The sequence below is a fragment of the Crinia signifera genome, chromosome 7, assembly GCF_055691185.1.
Source record: "Crinia signifera chromosome 7, ASM5569118v1, whole genome shotgun sequence".
Classification (NCBI taxonomy): domain Eukaryota; kingdom Metazoa; phylum Chordata; class Amphibia; order Anura; family Myobatrachidae; genus Crinia; species Crinia signifera.
In genome coordinates this window covers 186,087,470-186,103,202 of record NC_139223.1, presented here as the reverse complement: position 1 = coordinate 186,103,202, position 15,733 = coordinate 186,087,470, and the positions used below count along the sequence as shown (strand labels likewise).

Here is a 15,733-nt window from a genome sequence, read left to right as displayed (position 1 = left end):
AGCAGTCATTTGGGGCAAAATATTCATCTCTGTAGTATGTGCGTTTGGGGCTGATTTCCCTGAACTAGTGTGATCTCAGTGAGATCTCAGAGAGTGTCAGAGAGAGAGAGACAGTGTCAGGGAGATAATAAAAGGGGGAGAGAGAGACACAGTGTCAGGGAGAAATATAGAGACAGTGTCAGGGAGAGAGTGTGTCAGGGGGAGAGAGAGAAATATGTCAGTGGAATAGAGAGAGAGAGAGGGGGGAAGAGATATAATGTCAGGGGGAGAGAGAGAGAGACGGAGAAAGATATTGTATGTGAGGAAGAGAGAGACAGTGTCAGGGATGAAGAGAGAGATACTGTAGTGTCTAGGAGAGCGTGTGTCAGGGGGAGAGAGAGAACCATGCCAGTGGAATAGAGAGAGAGAAAGGGAGAGAGATAGAGTCAGGGGGGGGAGAGATATAGTGTCTGGGAGTAAGAGAGAGAGAGTGTGTCATGGAGAGAGAGAGATAGTATGTCAGGGAGAGAGAGAACCATGCCAGTGGAATAGAGATAGAGAAACGGAGATAGTGTCAGGGAGGGAGACTGAGGGAGACAGTGTCAGAGAGAAATAGAGTGAGAGTCTTAAGGAGAGGGGTAAGAAAAAGAGAGGGATGGAGAGTGAGCAGGAGAGACACTACCTGACAGGAGGGGAAGGGGGGTGGGGGGGGGGGGTCGGGGGAAGGGGCACATTCATGCAGGAACTCCCCTGTGAGAAGAGCACTGATTCATTTTAAATTTGACCTTTGGAAAGCAAAGATGCAATATGACACTGGATATATACGAATAAGCCGTCTGCACACTAGGAAGGCTTACAAGGGCAGAGACAAAGGTCTTGTTTTCATGGTAAAATTGAATTACTATACAAAAGGCTTAAAAGGCTTGGTTTCAGTTGCTTCATGACAGATGCCACTTGTTTTATACTGTAGCTTTTAATTTGTTGAAAACTCTAATAGAAGAAATTTGGGAGATGGAGCCGATTAAGATAAAAGTCATCACGGCCTAATGAAGAACAAAGAGAAAAGAGGGCCTTTGTTGGACTAGCAGAGAATAATAGGCTGGTGACATGAGCACTGAATAATTGGGAACAATATGACTTCTCATAAGAGCCAGTAAAGAAGACGGAACAATCACACTAGACGCCAATGAAGTATTACAATTGGGGGTAATGGCAAGCTCACACATATATAAACAGAACAGAATGACCCATTACCGCTGCCAACCACACAGTATTAATACCAGGAAAAAAAGGCTGAATAGAACAATACACTTTCCTCTCATAATAAAACTTAATCAAGTGAATTGTATTATTACTACTTGCTAATTTATTATCATTTGCTAATTCAGATACAAGTTAACTATATCTGTTAATAAGCACAAAAGCTATAGTGTTCTATTTATTTCATTAATCCAAGTTCAAGAGGATGTAACAGGCACATTTAAAGAAATATTAACATATCCACATAAGCAATGTCATTGGCCAGTCGAATATATAAGCCAAGTAAAGAAAAAGAAAAAAAAACATGGCGCCTGACAAGATAACTATTCATGGTTATTGCTTTAGCGGATGTAGGTAGTGCCATTGCCGCCATTGCAATAGGGCCCAGGAGCCCACTTTACTTGCACCCAGGTAATATAGTTGTCTATCAAGTTGCCTACCAATACAAACTATGGCGTGCCATAATATGTACTGGGGGCACTGCGTGTCATAATATGTACTGGGGTCACTGTGTGGCATTCTCTGAACTGGGGTCACTCTGTGGCATAGTCTGAACTGGGGTCGCTGTGTGGCATAATCTGAACTGGGGTCACTGTGTGGCTAATCTGAACTGGGGAGGATAAGATGAAGTAGGCACTTCTACAGAGCATAAAATGTACTAGGGCACTACTATGGTTCATAACATGAACAGCAGCTGCAGAGAGAGGCGTCTCTTTAAATGCATTAAGGAAGGGCCCCCTACAAAATGGTCATACAGTATATGGTCTAACACAGTTATAGCTTTCTCCTCTGCTAATTCCTGTTTGGAGTGTAGGGACATTGCTTGCACACCCTCACAGGGGGGTGGAGCGTCACTAGAAAGGGGCATCACTGTGGGAGTGTGCCCTACATGTTATGAGATGCTGTGCTGACCCCAGGCCCTCACGCACTGTTGTGTGTTGTGTGTGTGTGTGTGTGTGTGTATATAGTGACAGAAGCACTATGCATTTCAAACCTCCAGAAAATGTCTAGTTTGATAAACAAACTTGATTCATTTGGGTTTTTAATAAAAGCTGCATAAAGGGTCCTGGGTGTGTGGATGTAAGAGAGAAGAGAGGGCTCCAGGCCTATTTCAGATCTTTAGGCCTACAGCTTGAGAACAGGCTAATTAGTGCATGCACCTGTAAGAGGCAAAGGGTGTTGCCAGGCAACTCAGAGACGCTCCGAAGTCCGGCACACCCCTTCTCCCGCGATCACGAGTGTTTCTCCTCCATCATCCTCTCGCACCAGGGCTTGGTGTTGCTAGGCGACCGCCAAGCTTCAGGCGCTGAAGACAACAAGAACATAACATAGGCAAATCCACATACTGACATATTGTTACAATAAAAACATAAAGTAAGAAACAAGAAAAGACTAATGCTGTATGGATTAACAGAGAATTGCTGATTTTTAACAGAGAATTGTATGGATATCAATACATCCTAATTCACTGTATTTAGAGAAACATGTTAAATGACAAAAGTTCATTAAGACCTCTTGGATTAAGAGTATCTGTTTTGTGAATCCAATAGGTTTCCAATTGAAGTAACCTTTTACCAGGGCCGGCAACAGAAATCTTGGGGCCCTGTACACTGGTATTTCTGGGGCCTCCCACCCTTCGCCCTTCAACCCCCCCCCCCCTTTCAACCTACACCCCCCCCTGGCATGCGCCCATGCCTGGCTCTCTCTGAGATGAGCTCCAGGCAGCTCCTTGACTCCTTCCCTCCTTAGTCCACTCCTTACCTATACCATTGAGGATCCAGGGGGCTTTTACACTTTAGTCTTCAACTGTGTATTAGATAGGGTTACCAACTCATCCCTTTAATCCGGGACACATATTAATTACACAGGTTCTGTGGCTGGCTTTCACCTGGTTTTAAACTTCCACACCTCAAGACTCCATTTCACCTGGTTTTAAACTGCCACAGAACCTGTGTAATTAATATGTGTCCCGGATTAAAGGTAACCCTAGTAGTAGAATAGAATCTCCAGATTAAGGCCCTTATTCTGTTTGGTGCGGTCTAATCCGCGTGCGTTCGTGCCGCCGATGTTTTGTGTCTGCGCATGTGCAGAGGCGTCTCTGCGCATGTGCGAGCGGGACGCACGGCCACATTCCGCATGAAATGTGTACACTATGAACAGGGGGTGGAGAGGGGCGTGAAGGGCTGTTTGGGCTCATTACCATATGTTTACACCCTGAGTTTCATGGGCGTTCCCATGAAAACGCTGGGCGTACGTATGGTAATGCGGCCGTGACGCACGTGTGGGGGGCGGACATATGACATTGCCGGATGTCAGCTGCCCGCCCAGATCCATGCTTTTGCACGGAGAAATGCCCGTGTGGTCTGAGGTTGCGGGAGCTGCCTGACCATTCGGTCCTGCATTCGATGGTCTGCGACCATCGAATGATGGGGAAGGTTCCCTGAGATGGAGGAGGTGTATCCTTGAGAAATACACGTGCGGTCCGTTCGGACAGCTTCTTACCGCATACGGGCGGAGTTGGCGATCCGTATGGAAGGCGGGGTTTAGGACGCACGGTGCTGGCCGCATATTCGGATCCGGCCGCACCGATCAGAATAAGGGCCTAAGTGTGCCGCACATGCGCAGTAGGTCAGTGACGTGGTGTGCAGTGCAGCATAGGAGACAGCCGACTCAGTCTCAGCCTTCGAGCACTGAGCGGCTGACCTGGATGGCAGGCGGACAGAGTGACAATCAGCACTGCGGCAGGAGGAGAGACCCGGGGGGGGCGGCGTGCACAACACAAGTGAGTCGGCCGGACAGAGCAAGCCCAGCACAGACACCAGACTGCCATGGCCCGGGCCGCAGCAATGGGGCCCTTCAGATCGCTGGGGCCCGTCACACATGTCCCCCTTGACCCCCCTTCCTGTCGCCGGCCCTGACCTTTTACCCTGGTCACCTCCCCAAGGGGATTCCGGGACTTGGTCAATGAGGGTATAATGAAGACTGGTCAGATTGTGTTTTAATAAGCAAATTGTTTTGCTACTGGTTGTTCATTCGGTTTTCCAATGAGAGCTGCTCTGATGGCTGAGCGATGCCCAGTTATTCTTTCCTTAAAGGTTCTTATCGTTTTCCCCACTTAACAAAGTCCACATGGGCACTTAATCAGATAGACTACGTGGGTACTACTACATGTCAGGGGATATTTGACGGTGAACTTGCTACCAGTATATGGATGGCAAAAAACTTTGTTGCAATGAGGGTACTGAAAGTCACGCAACCAGTGCACTTGAAACAGCCGGCTGCTCTTTGTTGGGTCCCAGTTGTAGTACATGTTGAAATATCAGTTCTGACAACCCAGTCTCTTATGTTCCTACCCCTTGTATAACAAGCTCTAAGTCGAGAGTTCTTTAGCTTCTTTGGGCGAGATGTATCAAATGGAAAATGCGGTAAAACCCCGGTTTTACCGCATTTTCCAATGTATCAAAAATGATACCGCAGTGTAGGGTATCGCCACCTTTGGGTGGCGATACCCTATAGAAGCCTATGGGCTTCTTTTCGCCGCCCGCTGACGCCGACGCAAACCCGCCGCCTCGCCGACCCCCCCTCTCGCTTACCTTCCTGAAGGGTCCTCCTGCAGACAGCTTTGTCCAGTACTTTTCACTTAGACCAGAAATTGAGCTGTTTATAGCTGATACCCATACGTGTCATATCCACTCTACAACTGAACATCTGATACTGTGGATCAGATACTGTGAACCAGGCCAACAATACTGCACAGATTTTGCTGACAGTTCTCTATAGATGGGATGGTCCCTTTAAATTAAAACATCTTGCTACTGCACCCGTAATAGGGGCACAAAGAAGGTTGTGGACACCTCGCATATTTTTCACCCCACTTGGGAAACATCTGATATTTGGAATCTGCCCTACTGAGGGGAAGGGCTTTACAACCTACAAACCTTGAAGGTGTTACACGCATGTTTAAGCGTTTGAAATCATAACTAGTGTAAAACCCTGATGAAGTCTTTTTTAAGACGAACAGACCAAGTGATGTCTAATACAGTTCTGCGCTAGGCTGCCACAGAAATTGCAAAGAAGGATATCCAGAAACTCCTTCCACAAAATGAAACAGGTAGACAACAAAAGATTTTGCAACCCCAAATGGCGCCAGTGAGTTAGAAATAATACAATGGTGGGTTCATACAACAAGGGTAAATACAAAAACCATGTATACTTCCTTTTGTATGGTGATCAATGTTCCTTAATAGAAGGATCCCTGTTTGGTAGTATGCTCCAGTACATGTAAAGGAGAGAAGGCTTAAGATGGTGAAGCCAGTTTTTTAATACACATACAAGTACACAAACAGAAAAAACAATGATCAAACAATAATGAATCCAACGATAAAAAGTCCAGCATTCAAGTAACACATGGATGCAATTACCAAGAAAGTATCAGAACTGGGTGTTAATCAGTTCATAAGCATAATAGTCACCAGTCTGGTCCCGGGTAGCAGTCCTGGATGTATTACACCGATGGTAAGTATCCCAGTGTCCCCCTGAGCTGGTTCAAAAAGCTGCCACTTCACTCCTGCCAACGCGTTTCGACCCTGCATTCAATGGGTCTTTTTCAAGGCTGTCAAAAAAAAAGACCCATTGAATGCAGGGTCGAAACGCGTTGGCAGGAGTGAAGTGGCAGCTTTTTGAACCAGCTCAGGGGGACACTGGGATACTTACCATCGGTGTAATACATCCAGGACTGCTACCCGGGACCAGACTGGTGACTATTATGCTTATGAACTGATTAACACCCAGTTCTGATACTTTCTTGGTAATTGCATCCATGTGTTACTTGAATGCTGGACTTTTTATCGTTGGATTCATTATTGTTTGATCATTGTTTTTTCTGTTTGTGTACTTGTATGTGTATTAAAAAACTGGCTTCACCATCTTAAGCCTTCTCTCCTTTACATGTACTGGAGCATACTACCAAACAGGGATCCTTCTATTAAGGAACATTGATCACCATACAAAAGGAAGTATACATGGTTTTTGTATTTACCCTTGTTGTATGAACCCACCATTGTATTATTTCTAACTCACTGGCGCCATTTGGGGTTGCAAAATCTTTTGTTGTCTATCTTTTTTAAGACGAAATGCGTCGGGTCACTGATACCGCATTTCCGAAAGGGATACAATGTCCAGATGTGGTTCTCGAAACACAAATAAAGCATTCTGGTTTTAAGTTTACACATTGTATTGGGTTACTGTACTGTTTATGACTTCAATTGGTGGAAGTTCTACTAGGTGGTAAAAGCGCTCTCTATATCTCTTGTTTTTATTTCTACTTTTGCCTTCCACTAACAGGGGGGATTTTAGAGTAGCTGCTCACATTAAAAGGGTGCACGTGGGGTCATTCTTTGGTATATATATATATATATATATATATATATATATATATACATATATATATACAGGGCTATTTTTGTGCAGGCTCCAGCAGGAACTGTGGCCCTTATTCTAGTTCACTCTTTCTGACAAAATATTTCATAGATGGACAAAACCATGTGCACTGCAGGTGAGGCAGGTGTAAAACCCCACCCAAATCTAATTATCTCTGCACAAGTAACACCTGCCTCACCTGCAGTGCACATGGTTTTGTCCATCTAAGAAATATTTTGTCAGAAAGAGTGAACTAGAATAAGGGCCACAGTTCCTGCTAGAGCCTGCACAAAAATAGCCCTGTATATATATATATATATATATATATATATATATATATATATATATTCGGAATGAAACAGGCAGTGGCACTCTTAGGATTTTTCAAATAGTGTAATGAACACAACAGCCAAAAACCAACGTTTCGGGGGTTGGCACGCCCCTTTGTCAAGGTGTGGGTGACACCTTGACAAAGGGGCATGCCAGCCCCGAAACATTGGTTTTTGGCTGTTGTGTTCATTACACTATTTGAAAAATCCTAAAAGTGCCGCTGCCTGTTTTATTCCGATTCTACATACTGATCCAGAAGGCACCTGGGTGGCTGCAACGTTGAAAGGAGTGCCAGGCCGTTACGCATATATATATATATATATATATATATATATATATATATATATATCATTTCATTCTTTTAATGCAGTGATGTCAAACTCATGGTCCTCCAGCTGTTGTGGAGCTGCATGTCCCAGCATGCCCTGCCACAGTTTTAGCAATCCATTATATAAAATCTGTGGGAGGGCATGCTGGGATGTGTAGTTCTACAACAGTTGGAGGGCCATGAGTTTGACAGCACTGTTTTAGTGCATAGCCCTGCTTGATTTACGTGTAGAGATGAGCAAAGTTGCAGCAAATAGTGAATTTCATTTCACAGCAAAGTTCCGGCAATACGATCCAGTTATTTCAATCTTGGGTATTATGTTGTCATGGGTAATAATATATTCAATGCGCTTCATATAACATGGTTGTAGGAATAAATATGAGCGCTTACAGATTAAGCTGCGTATAATCGTAAATGGAGGAAGTGAATGTTTTGAATATAAAAAAAAAAGAATCAGAAATATGAAAATGTAAATAAAAAGAATCAGAAAAATAAATTAAAAATAAAATGAATAAATAAAGAAAATAATTATAAAAATAAAAAATAAATTAAAATGGAAAATAAAATCATTTTTTTTTTAATATTGGCACCTATAGGGAGAAAAAAAGTTATACCTGTATGTGTACAGCTCCCTTTTGGAATGTGGGAGTCAAAAGGACGCCCACATTCCAAAAGGGAGCTGTAAACATATAGCTTTTTATTTTCTGGCTACAGGTGCTAATATAAATTTTATTTTTATGTTTAATTTCCATTTTTATTCATTTTTTTTATATATATATAATTATTTTCTTTATTTATACATTTTATTTTTATGTTTATTTTTATTAAAATTTTTTTTATATTTCTGATTCTTTTATTTTATATTCTAAGCATTCACTTTCTCCATTCATGATTATACACCACTTAATCTGCAAGGGTTTGCGGTCACTCGGTCTACAAACATCGACAGTCGAGACATGAAATATGTTGACATGGTCAGTATGTCTACATGAGCATTAGGTCGGCATTGAAATGGTCAATATGAAAAAAGTCGACATGAGTTTTTTGTGATTTTTTTTTTTTTTTTTTAAAGATGGGTTTTCATACTTAGCCAAGTGGGAATAGACTGAGAATATAATACTGTGCCAACGGTAGCGAGGCACCGTGCCAAAAGCATGGTGTCTGTGTTGACTTAAGTCAACATAGACACCAAAAAAATCATAAAAACCCTTAACAACCTAATGCTTGTGTCGACCTAATGACCATGTTTTCATAATGCATGTCAACCTATGTATTTAATGTGTCGACAAAGTGACAGTCAACCTATAGTGGTCTACTTAATGACGACCTGTTTCGTCGATCCATTGACCACTACCCTCAGTAATGGCTCATATTTATTCCTTCAATCTTGTGTATTATGTTGTTGTTGTTGTTTTTGTTATTGTCTTAATTTAGCTCTCTTGTTGAGTTGTAGTTCCGAAGGTCTGATTAACTTTCCGAGAATGCCAGAAGTAAACAATTGATTTATTTTTAAGCTGGAGACGACAGCAAGTCTGGTAGGGATAAGAAAATACTTTAATATGATCTGTATCTGTCTATTCACAGGGGTTACACAGATAAAAAATCAGAAGAATTCTTCTTTTCCTGAAGAAGAAGAGCAACATGATGAAGACGACGAGTGTGACCACTGACTGACTATATATCTCGATGTTTTTTATTGTCTCAGAACTACAAACTGCCGTATCATTGTCATCTGACACACCATCCTGGGGGCCAACGGGAGGGGGGGGGGGATGTATGGGTGTTTTTGTAAAAGAGATTTATTCAATGAACTGCTGAGAATTGATATACAACATCTTTGTAATCAAGTAGAGAACGTGAATGCAGAAATGATGTGACATCTTCCATGTTTCATGTGTTACTGATTTAACTTCATTATTCTTACTGACTTGCTGAAGAATGTTTGCAATGAGAAGACAATCATCTGTAAATAATACCAATGTTATAACTGCTCTATAAATAAAACATTTAGAAAAAAAAACTTAAAGGATTCACATATGTGTGTTAAAAAATCAACAATGAGTTGTCGCTAAGAACAGGCCTTCAGTTTTTAATTCCTCCCAAAGTACAGGATACAAACATTGGAATCGCCAATCATTTACAGACGGAACAGAGGTTACTTCTAGTGGCGGCTCCAGTTCTGGTGCCGCAACACAGTCTAGAATTCAAATGGAGGAGCCAGGCCAACTACCAGTGGGTCCCACACACAGCACGATATTCAGGCATTTTCTAAGCGATTCTAACAAATCGCTCAGATAATGCCTGAAAATGCATGTAAATCGCTGTGTATATAGCCCACACAGCGATTTACATGCGCGCCCCCGCCGTTCTGAATCTGTCCAAGATTCAGAATGGACGGGCTGTACAATTCAGAGCAGTCGCTCAGAAAGCTCCTGCTCATCTCCCGCATGTGTGGCTGCGGGCAGATGAGCAGGGCGAGCGACTGCAGACGCCGCAGACCGCGCCGCAGAACCCGCCGCCGCCACCCCTGACCTCCCTCCCCCACCAGCAGTAGCACCCATCGCCACCCCCACCTCACCTCTCCTCTCGGCAGCAGCGAGGCGGCATCAGGACGGAAATGTAAAAAATTCAAAAATTTCAAAATGGCCACGGCCAGCCAATCATGGCTCGCCGCGTCATTGCCCCGCCCCCTAGAGCTGGCTATATTAGCCAGCTCGAGACAGGGTAGGGGCAGTCAGTCCGACGGCGGAGGAGGAGAGAAGAGCTCCTGAAGTCCTGGGAGGCGCGGCCAATGCAAAAGAGCTTTAAAGGCCGCCGCCCCCAGGTGAAGAACACAGATGAAGAGGCAGAAGCCCTGGGAGGCGGCGGCCATGCAAAAGAGCTTAGGGGGCTGCTGCCCCCAGGTGAAGACACCGCAGAAGCCCGGGGGGGGGGGGGGAGCCCCCCTGGGTGAAGAACAGATACAGTTAATAAAATACTAAAACATCTGTGTTTGTGTTTTATTTTAATATTTCCTTTACAGGGGGGCTATAGGTACCGACGGGCCTTTAATGCCCCACATGCTGGTACCTGTGGTGCTCCCAAGTGCCAGCATGTGGGGCAGGCTTGCTGGGACCTGTAGTCCTACTGTAAAAGACAATATTACTGTTAAACAAGCTATCAACCCTGCACCCACCACCCAGGGGTGCAGGGGATAGCCCCGGGCTGCAGCCCAGGCCTGGGGTGCCCTGGAGAGGGGGGACCCCCTTATTTGGAGGGTCCCCACCTCCCCAAAAACTCCCGGCCTGGGCTGACTAGTTAGGGTGGGTAATGCTTTAGCCACGGGACACCATCAAGCGTGTCCCCTGGCAATGGCATTACACCCCCTGCTAGTGGAGCCTGGTGCTGGTCTCCAAAATACGGGGGACCCCTATTCATTTTGTCCCCCGTATTTTGGAAACCAGGGCCAGCTCAAGAGCCTGGTGCTGGTCCCCAAAATCCGGGGGACCCCACGCACCTTGTCCTCTGGATTTTGGGAACCAGGACCACTCAAAAAGCCCGGGGCTGGTCATGCCTGGGGGGGGGGACCCCATGCCATTTTTTTATTTGACAAAATTATTGTATGACAGGACGAGACGCTGGACCCCGGACTTGGTAAGTATTTTTTTTTTATGTCCGTTCCCACTGTACCACCAATGTTTAAAAGTTTGCATATGGGGGGGGGGGGGGTCGGTTCTGGGGGAACCACTAGCCACCATGATTACATTTTATTTTTTGGGGGGGGGGGGTCCACTAGCCACCACCAATGATTAACTTTTTTTTTTGGGGGGGGGGGCAATATTAGGGGGAGGTGAAAGAATACTTATTAAAGAAGACATTAGTTATGTGCTAGATGTGTTCAGTAATAATAACATTTTTGTGATGAAGTGCAGTGTTTTACTTCACTTTCTGTGACAGATTTGAAATCTCCCGTGCTGAATCTCCCAATTTGAATCTCTGACATAAATCTCTCTGTATGTGGCTCATTGTCTGAAATGAGCCACAAGAGTGAAATCTCTTGTGCTGAATCTCCCGTTATGTATCTCTGGCACACATCTCTGCGTATGTAGGGCCCTTAACACTGAGAGATTGATTATCCCAATTTTTTCACACCCTAATCTGCAACTGTCGCATGGATAGACCCGCTCAATTGTAAGGTCTGGTAGAGCCAGGCCGGATAGAGCAATCAGCAGCAGTCACCGTGGCAACAAACAAACTGCAGGGGTGTACTTACACCAAATTCATTTCACTCTCTCTTATCTCTACGTACTAACTACTGACTGTACTGAATAAGACCTCTCCCAGGTAGATTATCTTTGTTTAATACCACTCTAGTGACCTGATAACCATTTATCACAATTTTTTGGTGTAATGTAAGAAAATTAAAAATATTCGCGGTCCACTCCATATATATTGTGGTACCCCAATCGTGTGAGATTGGCAGCTGCCAATCAGAATCTTCTCTAGATAGGTGAGCTTTTTCTGATAAAAACCAATCCACAATAAATATAGAACTCAAAAATAGAGTATCTAGAATCTTTGTATGTTTAATGTGTGTCCGTCCAGTTATGTCAAAAAACCTTTTTAAATGAATTTATGATTACACGTTAAGTTTTAATTCAAAGCGTGCCCCCAAAAAAAGAGAGTACTTTTTCTTCATTCCTGTTGCACCATTTATTACTCTCAGGGGAGCACCTCCACAAACGTATTAGTGCAGTAGCACCTGATATAACATAATAGTGGATTATCATATATAACATATGTACATTGTATTTAAAATTGCACGTGGTACTAGTGCACAGGTTATCTGTCCCAATTTCCCCTTCCCCATGTTAAAACCAAGACATCTGTAACAGCACTACTGGGGACATGATCTGTAACTGGCACTACTGGGGACATCTGTAACAGCACTACTGAGGACATGATATGTAACTGGCACTACTGGGGACATCTGTAACAGCACTACTGAGGATATGATATGTAACTGGCACTACTGGGGACATCTGTAACAGCACTACTTAGGACATGATATGTAACTGGCACTACTGAGGACATCTGTAACAGCACTACTGAGGACATGATATGTAACTGGCACTACTGAGGACATCTGTAACAGCACTACTGAGGACATGATATGTAACTAGCACTACTGGGGACATCTGTAACAGCACTACTGAGGACATGATATGTAACTGGCACTACTGGGGACATCTGTAACAGCACTACTGAGGACATGATATGTAACTGGCACTACTGGGGACATCTGTAACAGCACTACTGAGGACATGATATGTAACTGGCACTACTGGGGACATCTGTAACAGCACTACTAAGGACATGATATGTAACTGGCACTACTGCGGACATCTGTAACAGCACTACTGAGGATATGATATGTAACTGGCACTACTGGGGACATCTGTAACAGCACTACTAAGGACATGATATGTAACTGGCACTACTGAGGACATCTGTAACAACACTACTGGGGACATGATATGCAACTGGCACTACTGGGGACATCTGTAACAGCACTACTGAGGACATGATATGTAACTGGCACTACTGAGGACATCTGTAACAGCACTACTGGGGACATGATATGTAACTGGCACTACTGGGGACATCTGTAACAGCACTACTGAGGACATGATATGTAACTGGCACTACTGGGGACATCTGTAACAGCACTACTGGGGACATGATATGTAACTGGCACTACTGGGGACATCTGTAACAGCACTACTGAGGACATGATATGTAACTGGCACTACTGGGGACATCTGTAACAGCACTACTGGGGACATGATCTGTAACTGGCACTACTGGGGACATCTGTAACAGCACTACTGAGGACATGATATGTAACTGGCACTACTGGGGACATCTGTAACAGCACTACTGAGGACATGATATGTAACTGGCACTACTGAGGACATCTGTAACAACACTACTGAGGACATGATATGTAACTGGCACTACTGGGGACATCTGTAACAGCACTACTGAGGACATGATATGTAACTGGCACTACTGAGGACATCTGTAACAACACTACTGAGGACATGATATGTAACTGGCACTACTGGGGACATCTGTAACAGCACTACTGGGGACATGATATGTAACTGGCACTACTGGGGACATCTGTAACAACACTACCGGGGACATGATCTATAACTGGCACTACTGGGGACATCTGTAACAGCACTACCGGGGACATGATCTGTAACTGGCACTACTGGGGACATCTGTAACAGCACTACCGGGGACATGATCTGTAACTGGCACTACTGGGGACATCTGTAACAGCACTACCGGGGACATGATCTGTAACTGGCACTACTGGGGACATCTGTAACAGCACTACCGGGGGCATGATCTGTAACTGGCACTAAATATGTGTAAGAAAATGATTGCTTGGCATTCAAGTTCAGTACCTGAGATAGTACACAAACTTTGTTTAATTTTTTGAAATCTTGTTTTATGCACAAATAAAATATATTTGTGTGTATTTCATGTGTTTCATGTGTTTGTACAACATAAATGCAAGACACCTCAAGATGCCTCATTTAAATATAAAAATATTCTGAAATACGGAATCATCCGTTATCCAAAATTAGACTCACATATTTCAGTTTTCATATTAAAAAATAAAGTCTGATTTATTTCACCCCCCCCCCCCCCCCCCCTCCCCCCATCTCCATACCCCCTCTCCAAAGTGTGTGACATTTTTAAATAGATGCTAAATCTATTTTTGGCTTAAGGCACTGTACAGCTCTGAATGTATAATCATGGGCAAACGCAGGGGGGGTTACTGGTTGCCTGGAAACCCCCCTCCGCTTGGCAAATGCCTTAAATTGTGACAATAGCACTGGTATATACAGTATTATGATCAGTAGAGCTGCCACCACACCATGCAGTATAAGGGACAGAGCAGAGCTGCTGCACATGCCCAGTGTACCAGCTTCTTCTACCACATTTACTGTCTGTGTGTATCTGAGCCCTCAAACATCGCAATGGACCAGAGAGTAGCTGCCAGGAGAAAGAGACAGGAGCCTTACCATGAGGTGGGAGAATGTGAGCTTAGAAAGTGCAGTACTGGTTCTATTATGTTTGTGTATTTATTTATTATATGTTATATGTTTAACCTTTTCCTGACAACTTATCTTATTTAAATGTTTGTTAGTGCCTGTACTATAGACCATCTGTACAGTTAAATATTAATACTTTATTCCATACAGTATCCAGTGTATAAAAAGACCAATTTTCAGGGCTGTTACTGCTCCCCGAGACTCCCGTACTTACTCCAAAGACCTGCAGAGCGTGAGATTTTGGATTACATTTGGAAACCCCCTCTAAAAATCCTGCGTTTGCCACTGTACATAGTCCCTTTACAAATATTAAACAGATCATATTTGATATAAATCTTAAAATAAAAAGCAATTTATTCATATGCACACCTTTTCATTTTAAATTGCTCAAAATGGAACTACTGTACAAAACACATTGTAAATTATGGGCAAAGTTTTGGGTAATTAAATAAAATCCTTATCATGAAACTTTGTATTTTCAGTCTAATTACTCCGTCAGGCTATCAGCAGTATCTGCTTAGCTGATTCCATATTCACTAACACATTAACATGGAATTTGCTTAAGGCCCCCATAAAATAACTCAATTTGGGCCAATTTCACCCGTTCCCTAAGGAACAAGCCCAGAAATCAGCCCAAATTGGGTCAGTGTGATGTCCACTCAGGTCCGATGCACGGTCCGTGCCCATCGAACCTGAGTCGGAGGTTGGACTGGCTCGCAAGTGATTGGTTGGACATACACTGCTGCAAGAAATCGCAGTAGTGTATGCCCAGCTTTAGAGTTAAGGTGCGCCAATATATCGTCCGTTCAATCCAATGGCCGCTATATAGTTGCACCATCGGCCAGTGTGTACCAGCAACATGTCTGTGAATGGCGTTGATCAGACATAACGCTTTGGTTGTGCAACACAGCCAATGGACAATATCTCCTAAGATATGTTTGCACATTGTGCTGTGTGTGTGGGCGTACTGCTGACTGCCCGTACAGCCGCTGCAGGAGCCTGCAATGATTGACAGCTCAGTGAGGGATTGTTCCGTCCTTAATTACATAGTTAATTAGTATACGTGGGTACATAGTTGTTAGTATATGTGGGCCTGTCATCTGCCATATTGTGTTATTTTCTTTTCTTTTTTATTTCCCCACCTAATGAAACAACAATGTGCTGGACAAATTTGTCTTTTACCTTTGTCATAGTTTGGGGTGACAGATGACATGAAGACTAGACTACAAGTACCAAAGTAGCCTGTTAGATTACTACCTCCGATGTGAAAAAGTGAAACAGGTTAAGTATCCCGTATCCATATATC

General features: G+C 43.7%; 1 protein-coding gene across 3 annotated transcripts in view; it reads left to right on the top strand.

The window, feature by feature from the left end:
• Nucleotides 1-9,280, top strand: part of PPP1R1C (protein phosphatase 1 regulatory inhibitor subunit 1C) — a 68,148-nt gene extending 58,868 nt beyond the window's left edge. For all 3 annotated transcript variants that reach the window (XM_083152154.1, XM_083152155.1, XM_083152153.1), the window contains one exon: nt 8,900-9,280. In XM_083152154.1, coding sequence (XP_083008280.1) covers nt 8,900-8,985 — 86 coding nt within the window. In that variant the 3' untranslated portion in view covers nt 8,986-9,280. The remainder of the gene's footprint in view (nt 1-8,899) is intronic.
• The last annotated feature ends 6,453 nt before the right edge of the window (nt 9,281-15,733 follow it).